At 32.1% G+C, this 13,063-nt stretch overlaps 2 protein-coding genes across 2 annotated transcripts; both read left to right on the top strand.

The window, feature by feature from the left end:
• Positions 1-2,726: 2,726 nt before the first annotated feature.
• LOC112016128 (G2/mitotic-specific cyclin-2) lies at positions 2,727-12,757 on the top strand. The gene is made up of 11 exons (XM_024048638.2): positions 2,727-2,967; positions 3,083-3,218; positions 3,336-3,392; positions 3,706-3,751; positions 3,862-4,014; positions 4,104-4,229; positions 11,222-11,311; positions 11,431-11,652; positions 11,739-11,837; positions 11,927-12,105; positions 12,328-12,757. The coding sequence occupies exons 1-11, from the start codon at positions 2,910-2,912 to the stop codon at positions 12,470-12,472; spliced, it is 1,311 nt and encodes a 436-aa protein (XP_023904406.1). The 5' UTR covers positions 2,727-2,909; the 3' UTR covers positions 12,473-12,757.
• Positions 9,850-11,013, top strand: LOC136067317 (G2/mitotic-specific cyclin-1-like). Its single transcript, XM_065772997.1, has 4 exons — positions 9,850-10,235; positions 10,351-10,486; positions 10,604-10,660; positions 10,974-11,013. Exons 1-4 carry the CDS (start codon positions 10,178-10,180, stop codon positions 11,011-11,013), a joined length of 291 nt encoding a protein of 96 aa, XP_065629069.1. The 5' UTR covers positions 9,850-10,177.
• Positions 12,758-13,063: the final 306 nt, after the last annotated feature.

Raw genomic sequence — 13,063 nt, 5'->3', positions numbered from 1 at the left:
TAAGTGCCCATAGAAGGATCATGTTGTTAGAAAGAAATTATTGCACTAGACCTCAGAAAGGGCTTATAGGTCTGCAACGAGTAACATGTCATCTAGAAGAAACTATTGCACTAAACCTTGGATGAAGTTCTAGACTGGCAAAGGGTAACATATTGTTCAAAGCAACTATGCCACCAACCTTAGAAATTTAGTCATCTACAATGTTATTCCATAAATCCAAGATGGGCACAAAAGGTAAATCCAAGAAATATGATAAAATTATATGGTACAAGAAAATCATAATGATCATTGATCAGTGTGAAATGAATTTCCAGTATTTTTCTGCCAAATTCCCAAATTTCTGGGAGAAAAAGAAAATAATATCAACATTCAAGGAGGAGAAGGGCATTGTTGAAGGAACTTTTATTGTTGTTTGAGAAGATATACGGTGTAAAGTTTGTTATGAAATTGGTATTGGCTTCATTTTTTAATGTTCCTGGACCTTTCAGTCCATACCATAAATAAGTCACATATACATAGTTGCTTCTTGTTGAGGTCAGGGTGAGAGATTTTGTGACATTTCTAATTGGCCATCTTGTTTGTCTAATAATATATTTAACAATTGATATTTTGACTAGTATACATAATGAGTTAGTTTTTGTGAAATTATTCAATATAATTGGAATACATTTTTTCTTTCACATAAATGCGGATTTTACATGTGAAATTTTTATTTATGTGAGAGAAATGTGTAATCTACCGATATATTGAACAATTTTTGATAGTTTTGATTACCAATAACCAGCCACTCAGTTTTTTCTGGTATTTATGTGAGGGAAACAATATTTAATGTTCCTTCAATAAAGGATACTCGTTATCAAAAACTAAAATTGTATTAAAAAAACTAAAATAAAATATATACAAGAGTAGGTGCCATCATTCAAGATGAAAAGAGAAGGGTAACAGTAACTGCAAATAAGTGAGAACATACGATCAAAATCGGGAAAGAAATGGAAGTTGTGGTGATGAAGTGGGCCCTTTCTTTTACAAAGTTTGGTTGATGCGTTTTATATTTTGGAAGTTGTAAAAACCATCGGGCCTGTTTGGTCCTTATTTTCAAAAAATTGTTTTTAAGGTGTTATGAGAAATTGTTCTCAAAAACAAATTTTTAGTGTTTTCCTAACCTACAAATTTATTTGTTTGTTTTCTATATATATATATATATATATATTTCTCTTAAAAAAAAAGGGGACAACCTAGCCAAACTTAACAACAATGAACAGTGGCTTGAAATTGAGAACAAGAACATTCAAAAAGTTATTCCGTCTCCATAGTGATTTTTGGAGAAAAGTTTTCTAAAATCAATTTTTAGAAAATAGGTGCGAAATATTTTCCTTTTATAAATTTTTTAATAAAAAATTATAGGGCCCTTTTTTTTTATTATATATATTTCTATATTTATAAATAAAAAACTGTTTTAAAAATATTATACCAAATAGGCTCATAGTGTTTGCAATGCAAAATGTAGTCTCAAGCTGGCTAAGCTTGGGACACATTTTTTACTCAACTAAATAAGAATTAAGATGCTCCTTGGTAAGGGCTTAAACTGCCCACAAAAAAAAAAAAAAAGATTTAAGAGGTAAGCATAAACGAAAAATCTCACATGTAGACAACTATATTAGTTTTTTTTTGGGGGGGGGGGGGGGGAACAGACTCTAATAAATTTAAAGAGCCTCCAAATTTTTGGGAACCATTACTTGGTGGTTACATTACAATCTTGATCAAAATAAATTTAGAATAACTATATTTTAAATCTTACAATATAGGAGGAGTAACAAATTAAACTTTATAGTTTCAAAAGTAACTAATTAAATGTCAATCCATTTAAGTGGATCGTTTAAGTTTTAGTATGAGCTAATAGTTTAATTTCTTAATTATTTATTTTGTTATTTTGAAACTATAGGATTTAATTTGTCATACCCTTCAACTATAATATATTTAAAATTTATCTACAATTTCAAAAAGTCAAACTAATCATGTTTAAGAATTTCCATAAATTTAATATTCTAAAAATTACAAAAGAAAAAGTTAACGGACGCCCTGAAATGATCAATTTATAAAATATTATTACAATACGAATTCAATGCCATTCCAAATTATGTTTGAAGTCATTAACATTAATATCCTTAACAAGGGTTTGCAGGCACAGCTCTACAAGAACTAAATTTATAATTGAAAGTATCCACACACTCAAAATTATTGCACAAGTCATGCTGTAATAACCAAAAGCTGCACCAAACTCCTTAATTAGCATTTCATTGCTAGACTTTTAATAAACAACAACAATCCAAGTTCGGGATCATGAAATTTATTAGCAATCCAAGTGCGGAAAAAAAAAAAAAAAAAAAAAAAAAACAAAACAAAAATTGAAAGGAGCGCATTTTAAACTTACCGTAAAAGGCAAAGTGTAGCAAAAGGGACCAATCATTATTCAATAGAAGATAAACTCAAAAGAAAAAAAAGAAAAAGAAAAAAAGTAATCTTTGTCCAATTTTTGAAATCAGATGCTGCAAACTCACACCCACATGCCTATACCAGACCCAGGAGACCGTTGCTGCGACAAACTGAGAAAGTACCATTTGACAAAAACCCTCTTCATCCAACGGTCATAATTCACTAGCCGTTGCATTTGAAAAAAGTAAAAGCGCCACGAGGGCTATTCCAGACAAATATCCATTATTTTCGTGTCTAGCTCTCTCTCTCTCTCTCTCTCTCATCTACCTTTTTTTTCGTACATACATACATATATACATTCTTGCAAAGGCTCAGGCTTTAGAGTTTTAGATGCTCTAAAGCTTCTGATTTTTTGTCTTAGGCTTAGTGGGGTTTGGTGTGTGATTGTCTCTTTCTTTCAGATAATCAAAGCAAAAATGGTTATTACTGATGAGAACAATCCTACTACTTTGAACAAACCCACAAATTTTCAAGGTAAACCCATTTGATTATATGCTACAAAGTCTCAGATTTTGAATGATTTAACATTGAACATGGCTATAAAACACCAAGACCTGACATGGGTTTTTGTTTTTTGAATGATATACAGTAGGAGGAGGGTTAGAGATGGGTAATAGAAAGTTCGGGCAGGAGATTAAGCACAACAGGAGGGCTTTAAGCGTCATTAATCAGAGTTTAGTGAGCAATCAAGCATACCCCATTGTTAATAAGAGAGGCTTGTCAGAGTAACTTCTTGATGCCATAAAGTTTAAATTTTTATTTTTATTTTTCTTTTTGTGCATGCTTGTTCCTTGTTTTCTTTTTTGGGAATTGATTTTTGTTTATATTTTTTTCTTGTTTAGAAAACATCAATTCTTTGAAAAGAAACAGGCTGATCCAGTGCACCGACCAATTACGAGGTAAGAAATTTAAAATTTGGACCTTCAGACCTTAATTTCTTCATTTTTCTTTTGTGGGTTTTTAGCTCCAAACAAAAGGTGTTACTTACTAGAAAGAAAAGAAATTCAAATTTTGAATTTCAGATCTTCATTCCCTTTTACAGAAAACAAATACTCAAATTATACTGAGTCAATAATCAAGATGAGACAGATATATGATCCAAACTATTTTTTTTTCTTCATCCTCAGTACCAAAAGGAAATTTTTTTTGAATTTTTACCAAAACTTGTCTTCAAATCTTTGTGGTTAAATTTTGATCTGTTGCGTTATTTAGGAAATTTGCTGCACAAATTGCAAACACACAGCCACCTTGTCCCCAGGTATCACTACTCTCTCTCTCTAAGAGAAAACATGGATCCAAACTGTATATGTGCTCCTTTTTGTTTTTGGTGGTGCTGAGATTGATTTTTTTGGCTCTAACTATGAATAGGAAATTAAGAAGGCAAACCCATCTGCATCAACCTCAAATGGATTTGGAGATTTCATCTTTATAGATGAGGAACACAAGGCCCCTAAAGAAGACCACCCGGTGCCCATGTTTTTAGAACAACCAGAAGCAATGCCTAGTGAAACTGATGAGATGGTATCTTTGTGTGTGTGTGTGTTAACAGTTAATTGAAAATTATGTTAATCAATTTATAAGATTGTTAATCCACTGGTTAAATCTTTTAGGAGGAAGTTGAAATGGAGGATATAGTCGAAGAGCCCGTCATGGATATTGATAGCTGTGATGCAAAGAATCCACTAGCAGTTGTTGACTACATTGAAGATCTCTATGCCTACTACAGAAAAATGGAGGTAAATTGAACTTGTTTTTAGCTGGTAACTGTTTCACTGACTAAATTTATATGTATAATAGTTTTCATAGTGTCTATCTTCTTCAATTGATAGGTGTTATGTGTTTAGGGATCTAAACCTTTCTTCCTTTATCCTTAAACCTAATCCTTTTGGTATAAAATGTTTTCCCTACCACACAAACACACACACACACACCCAAATCCCTTCTATAAGTTCAACTTGAAATTTACATACTTTGTGTAAAGAAGTCTTAGATTAACCTATAATGAGTGGTTTTGGATTCTTCTATCAATTGTAATTTAATAAAATTAGTGAAACTATCAAAGAAAACTCATAGGTGCACACCTTACTTTTTTTCCTTTTAAATTACTAAATTATTGAATCAAGTTCAGTTTAAAATATACATTTCTTTTATGTGTGTAACCTTGTGCAACATTGAAACTATTTGAAGATCCATAATAAAACGTTTTGAAATGGTACTATTATTATAAAAATGTACAAGTATGATCTTCCTAAAATGTCTTTTAGTTTGAATTAGAGGTGGCACGGTTTTTTTAAAAGTAAAAAAAAGAGATGGCACCAATTGTTTGTTTTAAGAAAAAGGGTGAGGGTAAATATATAAAATCAAATTTCCACTTTTGAAAAGTCTCATATATTGTAATACAACTCAAAAAGGAAAGGTTACCATCTATAGGATGGCGGGAATATGTAGTCAATTGTATTTGCAAGCACATTAGATAGTGTGCGCGGGTTCATTAGGTATGCTCACAAACGTTGGTTAGATACGAGCTTGCAGGTTTGTTGGATACGCATTTGCGCACCAATTACATGGTGTAAGGAGACCTCAATTTAAGTAGTTACTGATATGGCCTAAGCTATTATGGTTGTAACAACTCTGGTGATTTAATCATTTATGTTAGGTATTTTGAAAATTTTGTCATACTAATTAATTATGGTTTTCCATTATTTATTTACCATATAAGGTTTTGATACTTCTGTATTTTGAACAAATGGCAAGTATTTTTGCTTGGCTTAAGTTTTTAGTTGTTTTTTTCCCCCCTTCCTTTTCTCTTTGGCCTCAAATACTTATGTAGTTCAATTTAATAAATTAGAGGTAGCATGTTTTTCAAACAGGAAAAAAAAAAGGAAATGGCACAATTTGAAAAGTTTCATATATTATGATACAACTCAAAAAGGAAAAGGTTACCATCTATTGTGTAATAGAGAGAACATGTAGTTAATTGTACTTTGCGGGTACATTAGATATGCGCACGTGGGTTTATTAGCTAGGTGCATTTGCGTGCGCGCGGGTTTATTAGTTACCTCTATTTGTGTGCCAAGTACACGTAAGCAGACCTCAATCAAAATATGGCCTAAGCTATTATGGTTCTAACAACAACTCAGCAATTGCAGCATTTATGTTAGGTATTTTGAAAGTTGTCATACTAGTTATAAGTTGTTTTCCATTATCTATTTACTATTTTGTACAAATGGCAAGTATTTTTGCTTGGCTTAAGTTTTCCGTTGGTTTTTTTTTCTTCTAAGCCTCAAATACTTGTAGTAACTAACAAGGAAACCATCATTTTTACCTATGTTTGGTTACTGAACACCAGTAATTTTATGCAGTGTTTTAGCTGTGTTTCACCAGACTACATGGCACAACAATTTGACATTTTTTTTTCTAAGCCTCAAATACTTGTAGTANAGTTGTTCAGCAAAAATGAAAAGAGAGAGAGAGATAACGCGCGAATATTAAGAGTCAGTTGAGGGAAATAATAAAAAAATGAGAAGAATGAATATTTTATAGAAATAACTTGTAAAATAAATGAGCTGATGTGAGTGTTTTGTAAAAGTGGTAGTGTAAAATAGAAAAAGTAGGTTTTTAGTGTAAAAATGGATGTGTAAAATACAAATACTGATGCGAATTAGAGGCCAAAAGTAAGGGATATAAATGAAAGTAATTTAGAGTTTGGGGTCATTTTTATAAGCATGTGTGTGTTTGGAAAAAATTAAAAAGTCAGCTTATTTTTACTAGTATTTATAGGCCCTATTATACTTTTTGGTATTATTCATAGGTCATATTGTACTATTTCAGCAAACTTTTACCTTTATCTACCGTACTTTTAGCTAAAAGTTTTCAGTTTTAGCAAAATAAACTGATCCTAAATAGACTGTTTGGGTAATGATTTTAGTACTTTGCGTGTAAAAATGGAATGGTCCTGATTATTCTGTCTCTTTATCTTTTTTTTTTTTTTTTGAGAAACTTCTGTCTCTTTATCTTTATTTAGATAATTTTATTTTAAAAAATAAATAAGGTGAATCAGACGGAGAATGAATTAAACAATTTAAACCATGGGCCATAGTCCTTGAAACTAGTCGGGCTTAAAAAAATAGTTTTGACCAATAAGTCACTGACTTTCCCGAGGCTTGTAAGTGGGGCTCACAGCCTCACAGGCTGTGAGAGGCAGACCCGCACCATGGAGCGGGAACAGGAGACAATTCCTGATGTTAGAGGGCACGCTCCTTCAAAGTTCAAGCTAGTTCAATACTTTTTTAAGGCTCTTGGCCTTTGTCTTAATAAGGAAAACATTTTTATCAACCTTGGTGATGTTTCATGTTTTCTTTAAGGCTCCATCAAAGGCTAAAATCACATTAGCAAATGTATGATCTGATCTCTATTGTATTATCTACAAAGGTTAAAATCACATTAGCAGATCTATGATCTCTATTTTCAAGTGGGCCGAGGGCCTAGTGATGAAGGAATAAAGATAAAATACTTGATTGTTTAAATATTAAAAAGTTTGATTTATGTTTGTAGAGAAGGAAAATTTTCGACCTATGAGTGAAAATGCATAATTTCTCTACACTTAAAAGTATTATGTTACTCACTGAAAACTATGTTTGTACAACTTAATGCATGCCTCGGGTGGCTTTATATAGAGATCTTTGGAAACTAACGGACAAAAAGAAAAAGATGTGTAAATGGTTAAAATACCATACTTTCAAAAAATACTGCACCAATCCTTGAAAAAAAAGGGGTAAGTGCCCATAGAAGGATCATGTTGTTAGAAAGAAATTATTGCACTAGACCTCAGAAAGGGCTTATAGGTCTGCAACGAGTAACATGTCATCTAGAAGAAACTATTGCACTAAACCTTGGATGAAGTTCTAGACTGGCAAAGGGTAACATATTGTTCAAAGCAACTATGCCACCAACCTTAGAAATTTAGTCATCTACAATGTTATTCCATAAATCCAAGATGGGCACAAAAGGTAAATCCAAGAAATATGATAAAATTATATGGTACAAGAAAATCATAATGATCATTGATCAGTGTGAAATGAATTTCCAGTATTTTTCTGCCAAATTCCCAAATTTCTGGGAGAAAAAGAAAATAATATCAACATTCAAGGAGGAGAAGGGCATTGTTGAAGGAACTTTTATTGTTGTTTGAGAAGATATACGGTGTAAAGTTTGTTATGAAATTGGTATTGGCTTCATTTTTTAATGTTCCTGGACCTTTCAGTCCATACCATAAATAAGTCACATATACATAGTTGCTTCTTGTTGAGGTCAGGGTGAGAGATTTTGTGACATTTCTAATTGGCCATCTTGTTTGTCTAATAATATATTTAACAATTGATATTTTGACTAGTATACATAATGAGTTAGTTTTTGTGAAATTATTCAATATAATTGGAATACATTTTTTCTTTCACATAAATGCGGATTTTACATGTGAAATTTTTATTTATGTGAGAGAAATGTGTAATCTACCGATATATTGAACAATTTTTGATAGTTTTGATTACCAATAACCAGCCACTCAGTTTTTTCTGGTATTTATGTGAGGGAAACAATATTTAATGTTCCTTCAATAAAGGATACTCGTTATCAAAAACTAAAATTGTATTAAAAAAACTAAAATAAAATATATACAAGAGTAGGTGCCATCATTCAAGATGAAAAGAGAAGGGTAACAGTAACTGCAAATAAGTGAGAACATACGATCAAAATCGGGAAAGAAATGGAAGTTGTGGTGATGAAGTGGGCCCTTTCTTTTACAAAGTTTGGTTGATGCGTTTTATATTTTGGAAGTTGTAAAAACCATCGGGCCTGTTTGGTCCTTATTTTCAAAAAATTGTTTTTAAGGTGTTATGAGAAATTGTTCTCAAAAACAAATTTTTAGTGTTTTCCTAACCTACAAATTTATTTGTTTGTTTTCTATATATATATATATATATATATTTCTCTTAAAAAAAAAGGGGGACAACCTAGCCAAACTTAACAACAATGAACAGTGGCTTGAAATTGAGAACAAGAACATTCAAAAAGTTATTCCGTCTCCATAGTGATTTTTGGAGAAAAGTTTTCTAAAATCAATTTTTAGAAAATAGGTGCGAAATATTTTCCTTTTATAAATTTTTTAATAAAAAATTATAGGGCCCTTTTTTTTTATTATATATATTTCTATATTTATAAATAAAAAACTGTTTTAAAAATATTATACCAAATAGGCTCATAGTGTTTGCAATGCAAAATGTAGTCTCAAGCTGGCTAAGCTTGGGACACATTTTTTACTCAACTAAATAAGAATTAAGATGCTCCTTGGTAAGGGCTTAAACTGCCCAAAAAAAAAAAAAAAAGATTTAAGAGGTAAGCATAAACGAAAAATCTCACATGTAGACAACTATATTAGTTTTTTTTGGGGGGGGGGGGGGGGAACAGACTCTAATAAATTTAAAGAGCCTCCAAATTTTTGGGAACCATTACTTGGTGGTTACATTACAATCTTGATCAAAATAAATTTAGAATAACTATATTTTAAATCTTACAATATAGGAGGAGTAACAAATTAAACTTTATAGTTTCAAAAGTAACTAATTAAATGTCAATCCATTTAAGTGGATCGTTTAAGTTTTAGTATGAGCTAATAGTTTAATTTCTTAATTATTTATTTTGTTATTTTGAAACTATAGGATTTAATTTGTCATACCCTTCAACTATAATATATTTAAAATTTATCTACAATTTCAAAAAGTCAAACTAATCATGTTTAAGAATTTCCATAAATTTAATATTCTAAAAATTACAAAAGAAAAAGTTAACGGACGCCCTGAAATGATCAATTTATAAAATATTATTACAATACGAATTCAATGCCATTCCAAATTATGTTTGAAGTCATTAACATTAATATCCTTAACAAGGGTTTGCAGGCACAGCTCTACAAGAACTAAATTTATAATTGAAAGTATCCACACACTCAAAATTATTGCACAAGTCATGCTGTAATAACCAAAAGCTGCACCAAACTCCTTAATTAGCATTTCATTGCTAGACTTTTAATAAACAACAACAATCCAAGTTCGGGATCATGAAATTTATTAGCAATCCAAGTGCGGAAAAAAAAAAAAAAAAAAAAAAAAAAACAAAACAAAAATTGAAAGGAGCGCATTTTAAACTTACCGTAAAAGGCAAAGTGTAGCAAAAGGGACCAATCATTATTCAATAGAAGATAAACTCAAAAGAAAAAAAAGAAAAAGAAAAAAAGTAATCTTTGTCCAATTTTTGAAATCAGATGCTGCAAACTCACACCCACATGCCTATACCAGACCCAGGAGACCGTTGCTGCGACAAACTGAGAAAGTACCATTTGACAAAAACCCTCTTCATCCAACGGTCATAATTCACTAGCCGTTGCATTTGAAAAAAGTAAAAGCGCCACGAGGGCTATTCCAGACAAATATCCATTATTTTCGTGTCTAGCTCTCTCTCTCTCTCTCTCTCTCATCTACCTTTTTTTTCGTACATACATACATATATACATTCTTGCAAAGGCTCAGGCTTTAGAGTTTTAGATGCTCTAAAGCTTCTGATTTTTTGTCTTAGGCTTAGTGGGGTTTGGTGTGTGATTGTCTCTTTCTTTCAGATAATCAAAGCAAAAATGGTTATTACTGATGAGAACAATCCTACTACTTTGAACAAACCCACAAATTTTCAAGGTAAACCCATTTGATTATATGCTACAAAGTCTCAGATTTTGAATGATTTAACATTGAACATGGCTATAAAACACCAAGACCTGACATGGGTTTTTGTTTTTTGAATGATATACAGTAGGAGGAGGGTTAGAGATGGGTAATAGAAAGTTCGGGCAGGAGATTAAGCACAACAGGAGGGCTTTAAGCGTCATTAATCAGAGTTTAGTGAGCAATCAAGCATACCCCATTGTTAATAAGAGAGGCTTGTCAGAGTAACTTCTTGATGCCATAAAGTTTAAATTTTTATTTTTATTTTTCTTTTTGTGCATGCTTGTTCCTTGTTTTCTTTTTTGGGAATTGATTTTTGTTTATATTTTTTTCTTGTTTAGAAAACATCAATTCTTTGAAAAGAAACAGGCTGATCCAGTGCACCGACCAATTACGAGGTAAGAAATTTAAAATTTGGACCTTCAGACCTTAATTTCTTCATTTTTCTTTTGTGGGTTTTTAGCTCCAAACAAAAGGTGTTACTTACTAGAAAGAAAAGAAATTCAAATTTTGAATTTCAGATCTTCATTCCCTTTTACAGAAAACAAATACTCAAATTATACTGAGTCAATAATCAAGATGAGACAGATATATGATCCAAACTATTTTTTTTTCTTCATCCTCAGTACCAAAAGGAAATTTTTTTTGAATTTTTACCAAAACTTGTCTTCAAATCTTTGTGGTTAAATTTTGATCTGTTGCGTTATTTAGGAAATTTGCTGCACAAATTCTAAGCCTCAAATACTTGTAGTAACTAACAAGGAAACCATCAATTTTTACCTATGTTTGGTTACTGAACACCAGTAATTTTATGCAGTGTTTTAGCTGTGTTTCACCAGACTACATGGCACAACAATTTGACATTTTTTTTTCTAAGCCTCAAATACTTGTAGTAACTAACAAGGAAACCATCAATTTTTACCTATGTTTGGTTACTGAACACCAGTAATTTTATGCAGTGTTTTAGCTGTGTTTCACCAGACTACATGGCACAACAATTTGACATTAATGAGAGGATGAGAGCTATACTGATTGACTGGCTTATTGAGGTATATACAATTTTCTCCTACAGAACCAATGCCTAAAATTTGGTTTTCCAGTTCAAATGGATTTTTTCTTATTCTAGTGTCAAATTTGAGCAAGGGTATTAATTGTTTGAATTTAACAGGTCCACGATAAGTTTGAACTCATGAAAGAGACACTGTTCCTTACTGTTAATCTAATAGACAGATTTTTATCCAAGCAATCAGTAGTAAGAAAGAAACTTCAGTTGGTTGGCTTGGTTGCCATGCTCTTAGCATGCAAGTATGAGGAGGTTTCTGTTCCTGTAGTTGGGGATTTGATTCTTATATCAGATAAAGCGTACACAAGGAAGGAGGTTCTGGAAATGGTACTTTTCTTTGGTTGTGATTATGCCAACACTATATCTATATCTGATAACAAATTATTGACCTCCTGCTCTTCGTTTATCTGCAGGAGAGCTTGATGCTCAACACACTGCAGTTCAACATGTCGGTTCCAACCCCTTATGTTTTCATGCAAAGGTTCTTCAAGGCTGCTCAATCAGACAAAAAGGTTAGTACTTGGTACTCTTTTCAGTGAAAATTGTAAAGGCATGTTATTACTGCAGTATTGTGTACTTAAATTACAACTTTATGTAACAGATTGAGCAACTGTCGTTCTTCTTGATTGAGCTTTCACTAGTGGAGTATGAGATGCTTAAATTCCAACCATCTGTATTAGCAGCTGCTGCAGTCTATACCGCTCAATGTGCCCTTTATGGATTCAAGCAGTGGAATAAGACCTGTGAATGGCACACCAGCTACTCAGAAGATCAGCTCTTGTGAGTTTTTTCTTACCATTTTAACTTAGGGTTCCCAATCAACCACGTGTTGCATTGACCATAAACATAGTTGAATTTAATGTCTTTATAAGATGTGCCAAATGGTTGCATTGAGGAACCCTAAAATACAACATTTAAAGAATTGTACCTAAGTTCTACCTCAAATCATATATGAATTAAAATTTTACTAATGGAGATTTCTTTTGCTTTGCTTGCTCACAGAGAATGCTCAAGACTAATGGTAGCTTTCCACCAAAGGGCAGCAACAGGAAAACTCACAGGGGTACATAGGAAATACTGTACATCTAAGTTTGGCCATACTGCAAAACAGGAACCAGCTCATTTTCTTTTGGAGACCCAACTATAGCAGGCCATGCACAGTTACTAACAACATTACATGACTTTGGGTTGTGATTGGGTGGGGAATACTCATACAAGCAACTTGGGTTGCACTGGGGAGTTTAATTTTCTAGATAAGTCTGCAGCCTTGGTTGTTAATTTCATACAGCCAGGGTTGTTTTCCTAAGTTCTAATTGAACATAATTCATTCTTTCCCCCTTTAAAATTGTACTTCTATTGTTGTTCCCTTTCAACAATAAATGTGATGACAATTTAAATGTTTCATTTTTCAATATAGTAGCTATTTTTAACATCTGGATGGCCTAGTACTATTACAAATTCGTATCATTTCATTCCCTCTTTGTTCTTTGTGTTTAAAGCTTTCCAACTTTGTCACAATAATAGAAATGGAAAATGAGAGAATTCAAAGAGACCTAAGGGTTGAAAATGCTGCATTTCGGCTGAATTTAGTATTATCTGACGTTTTCCATGGGGATTTGTTGGAATCTTATATCCTTCCTTTAAACCAACAAGCTTCTGATAAGTTGACTTGGCCATCGACTGCAAGCCAATGTACTGTTCAATGAGCCACTTCCTTTAATGAAATTCGCCACAACAC

The sequence above is a fragment of the Quercus suber genome, unplaced genomic scaffold (genome assembly GCF_002906115.3).
Source record: "Quercus suber isolate HL8 unplaced genomic scaffold, Cork oak 2.0 scaffold_67, whole genome shotgun sequence".
Classification (NCBI taxonomy): domain Eukaryota; kingdom Viridiplantae; phylum Streptophyta; class Magnoliopsida; order Fagales; family Fagaceae; genus Quercus; species Quercus suber.
The sequence above is the reverse complement of the archived record's forward strand: the minus strand, read 5'-3'. Positions and strand labels throughout refer to the sequence as shown.

Coding starts and splice junctions, on each gene's coding strand:
- LOC112016128 (XM_024048638.2), top strand. CDS start 2,910: ATGGTTATTACTGATGAGAACAATCCTACTACTTTGAACAAACCCACA. Junction 11,838..11,926: donor CTGCTCAATCAGACAAAAAG/GTTAGTACTTGG, acceptor TTTATGTAACAG/ATTGAGCAACTGTCGTTCTT. Junction 12,106..12,327: donor TACTCAGAAGATCAGCTCTT/GTGAGTTTTTTC, acceptor GCTTGCTCACAG/AGAATGCTCAAGACTAATGG.
- LOC136067317 (XM_065772997.1), top strand. CDS start 10,178: ATGGTTATTACTGATGAGAACAATCCTACTACTTTGAACAAACCCACA. Junction 10,236..10,350: donor CAAACCCACAAATTTTCAAG/GTAAACCCATTT, acceptor AATGATATACAG/TAGGAGGAGGGTTAGAGATG. Junction 10,661..10,973: donor GTGCACCGACCAATTACGAG/GTAAGAAATTTA, acceptor TGCGTTATTTAG/GAAATTTGCTGCACAAATTC.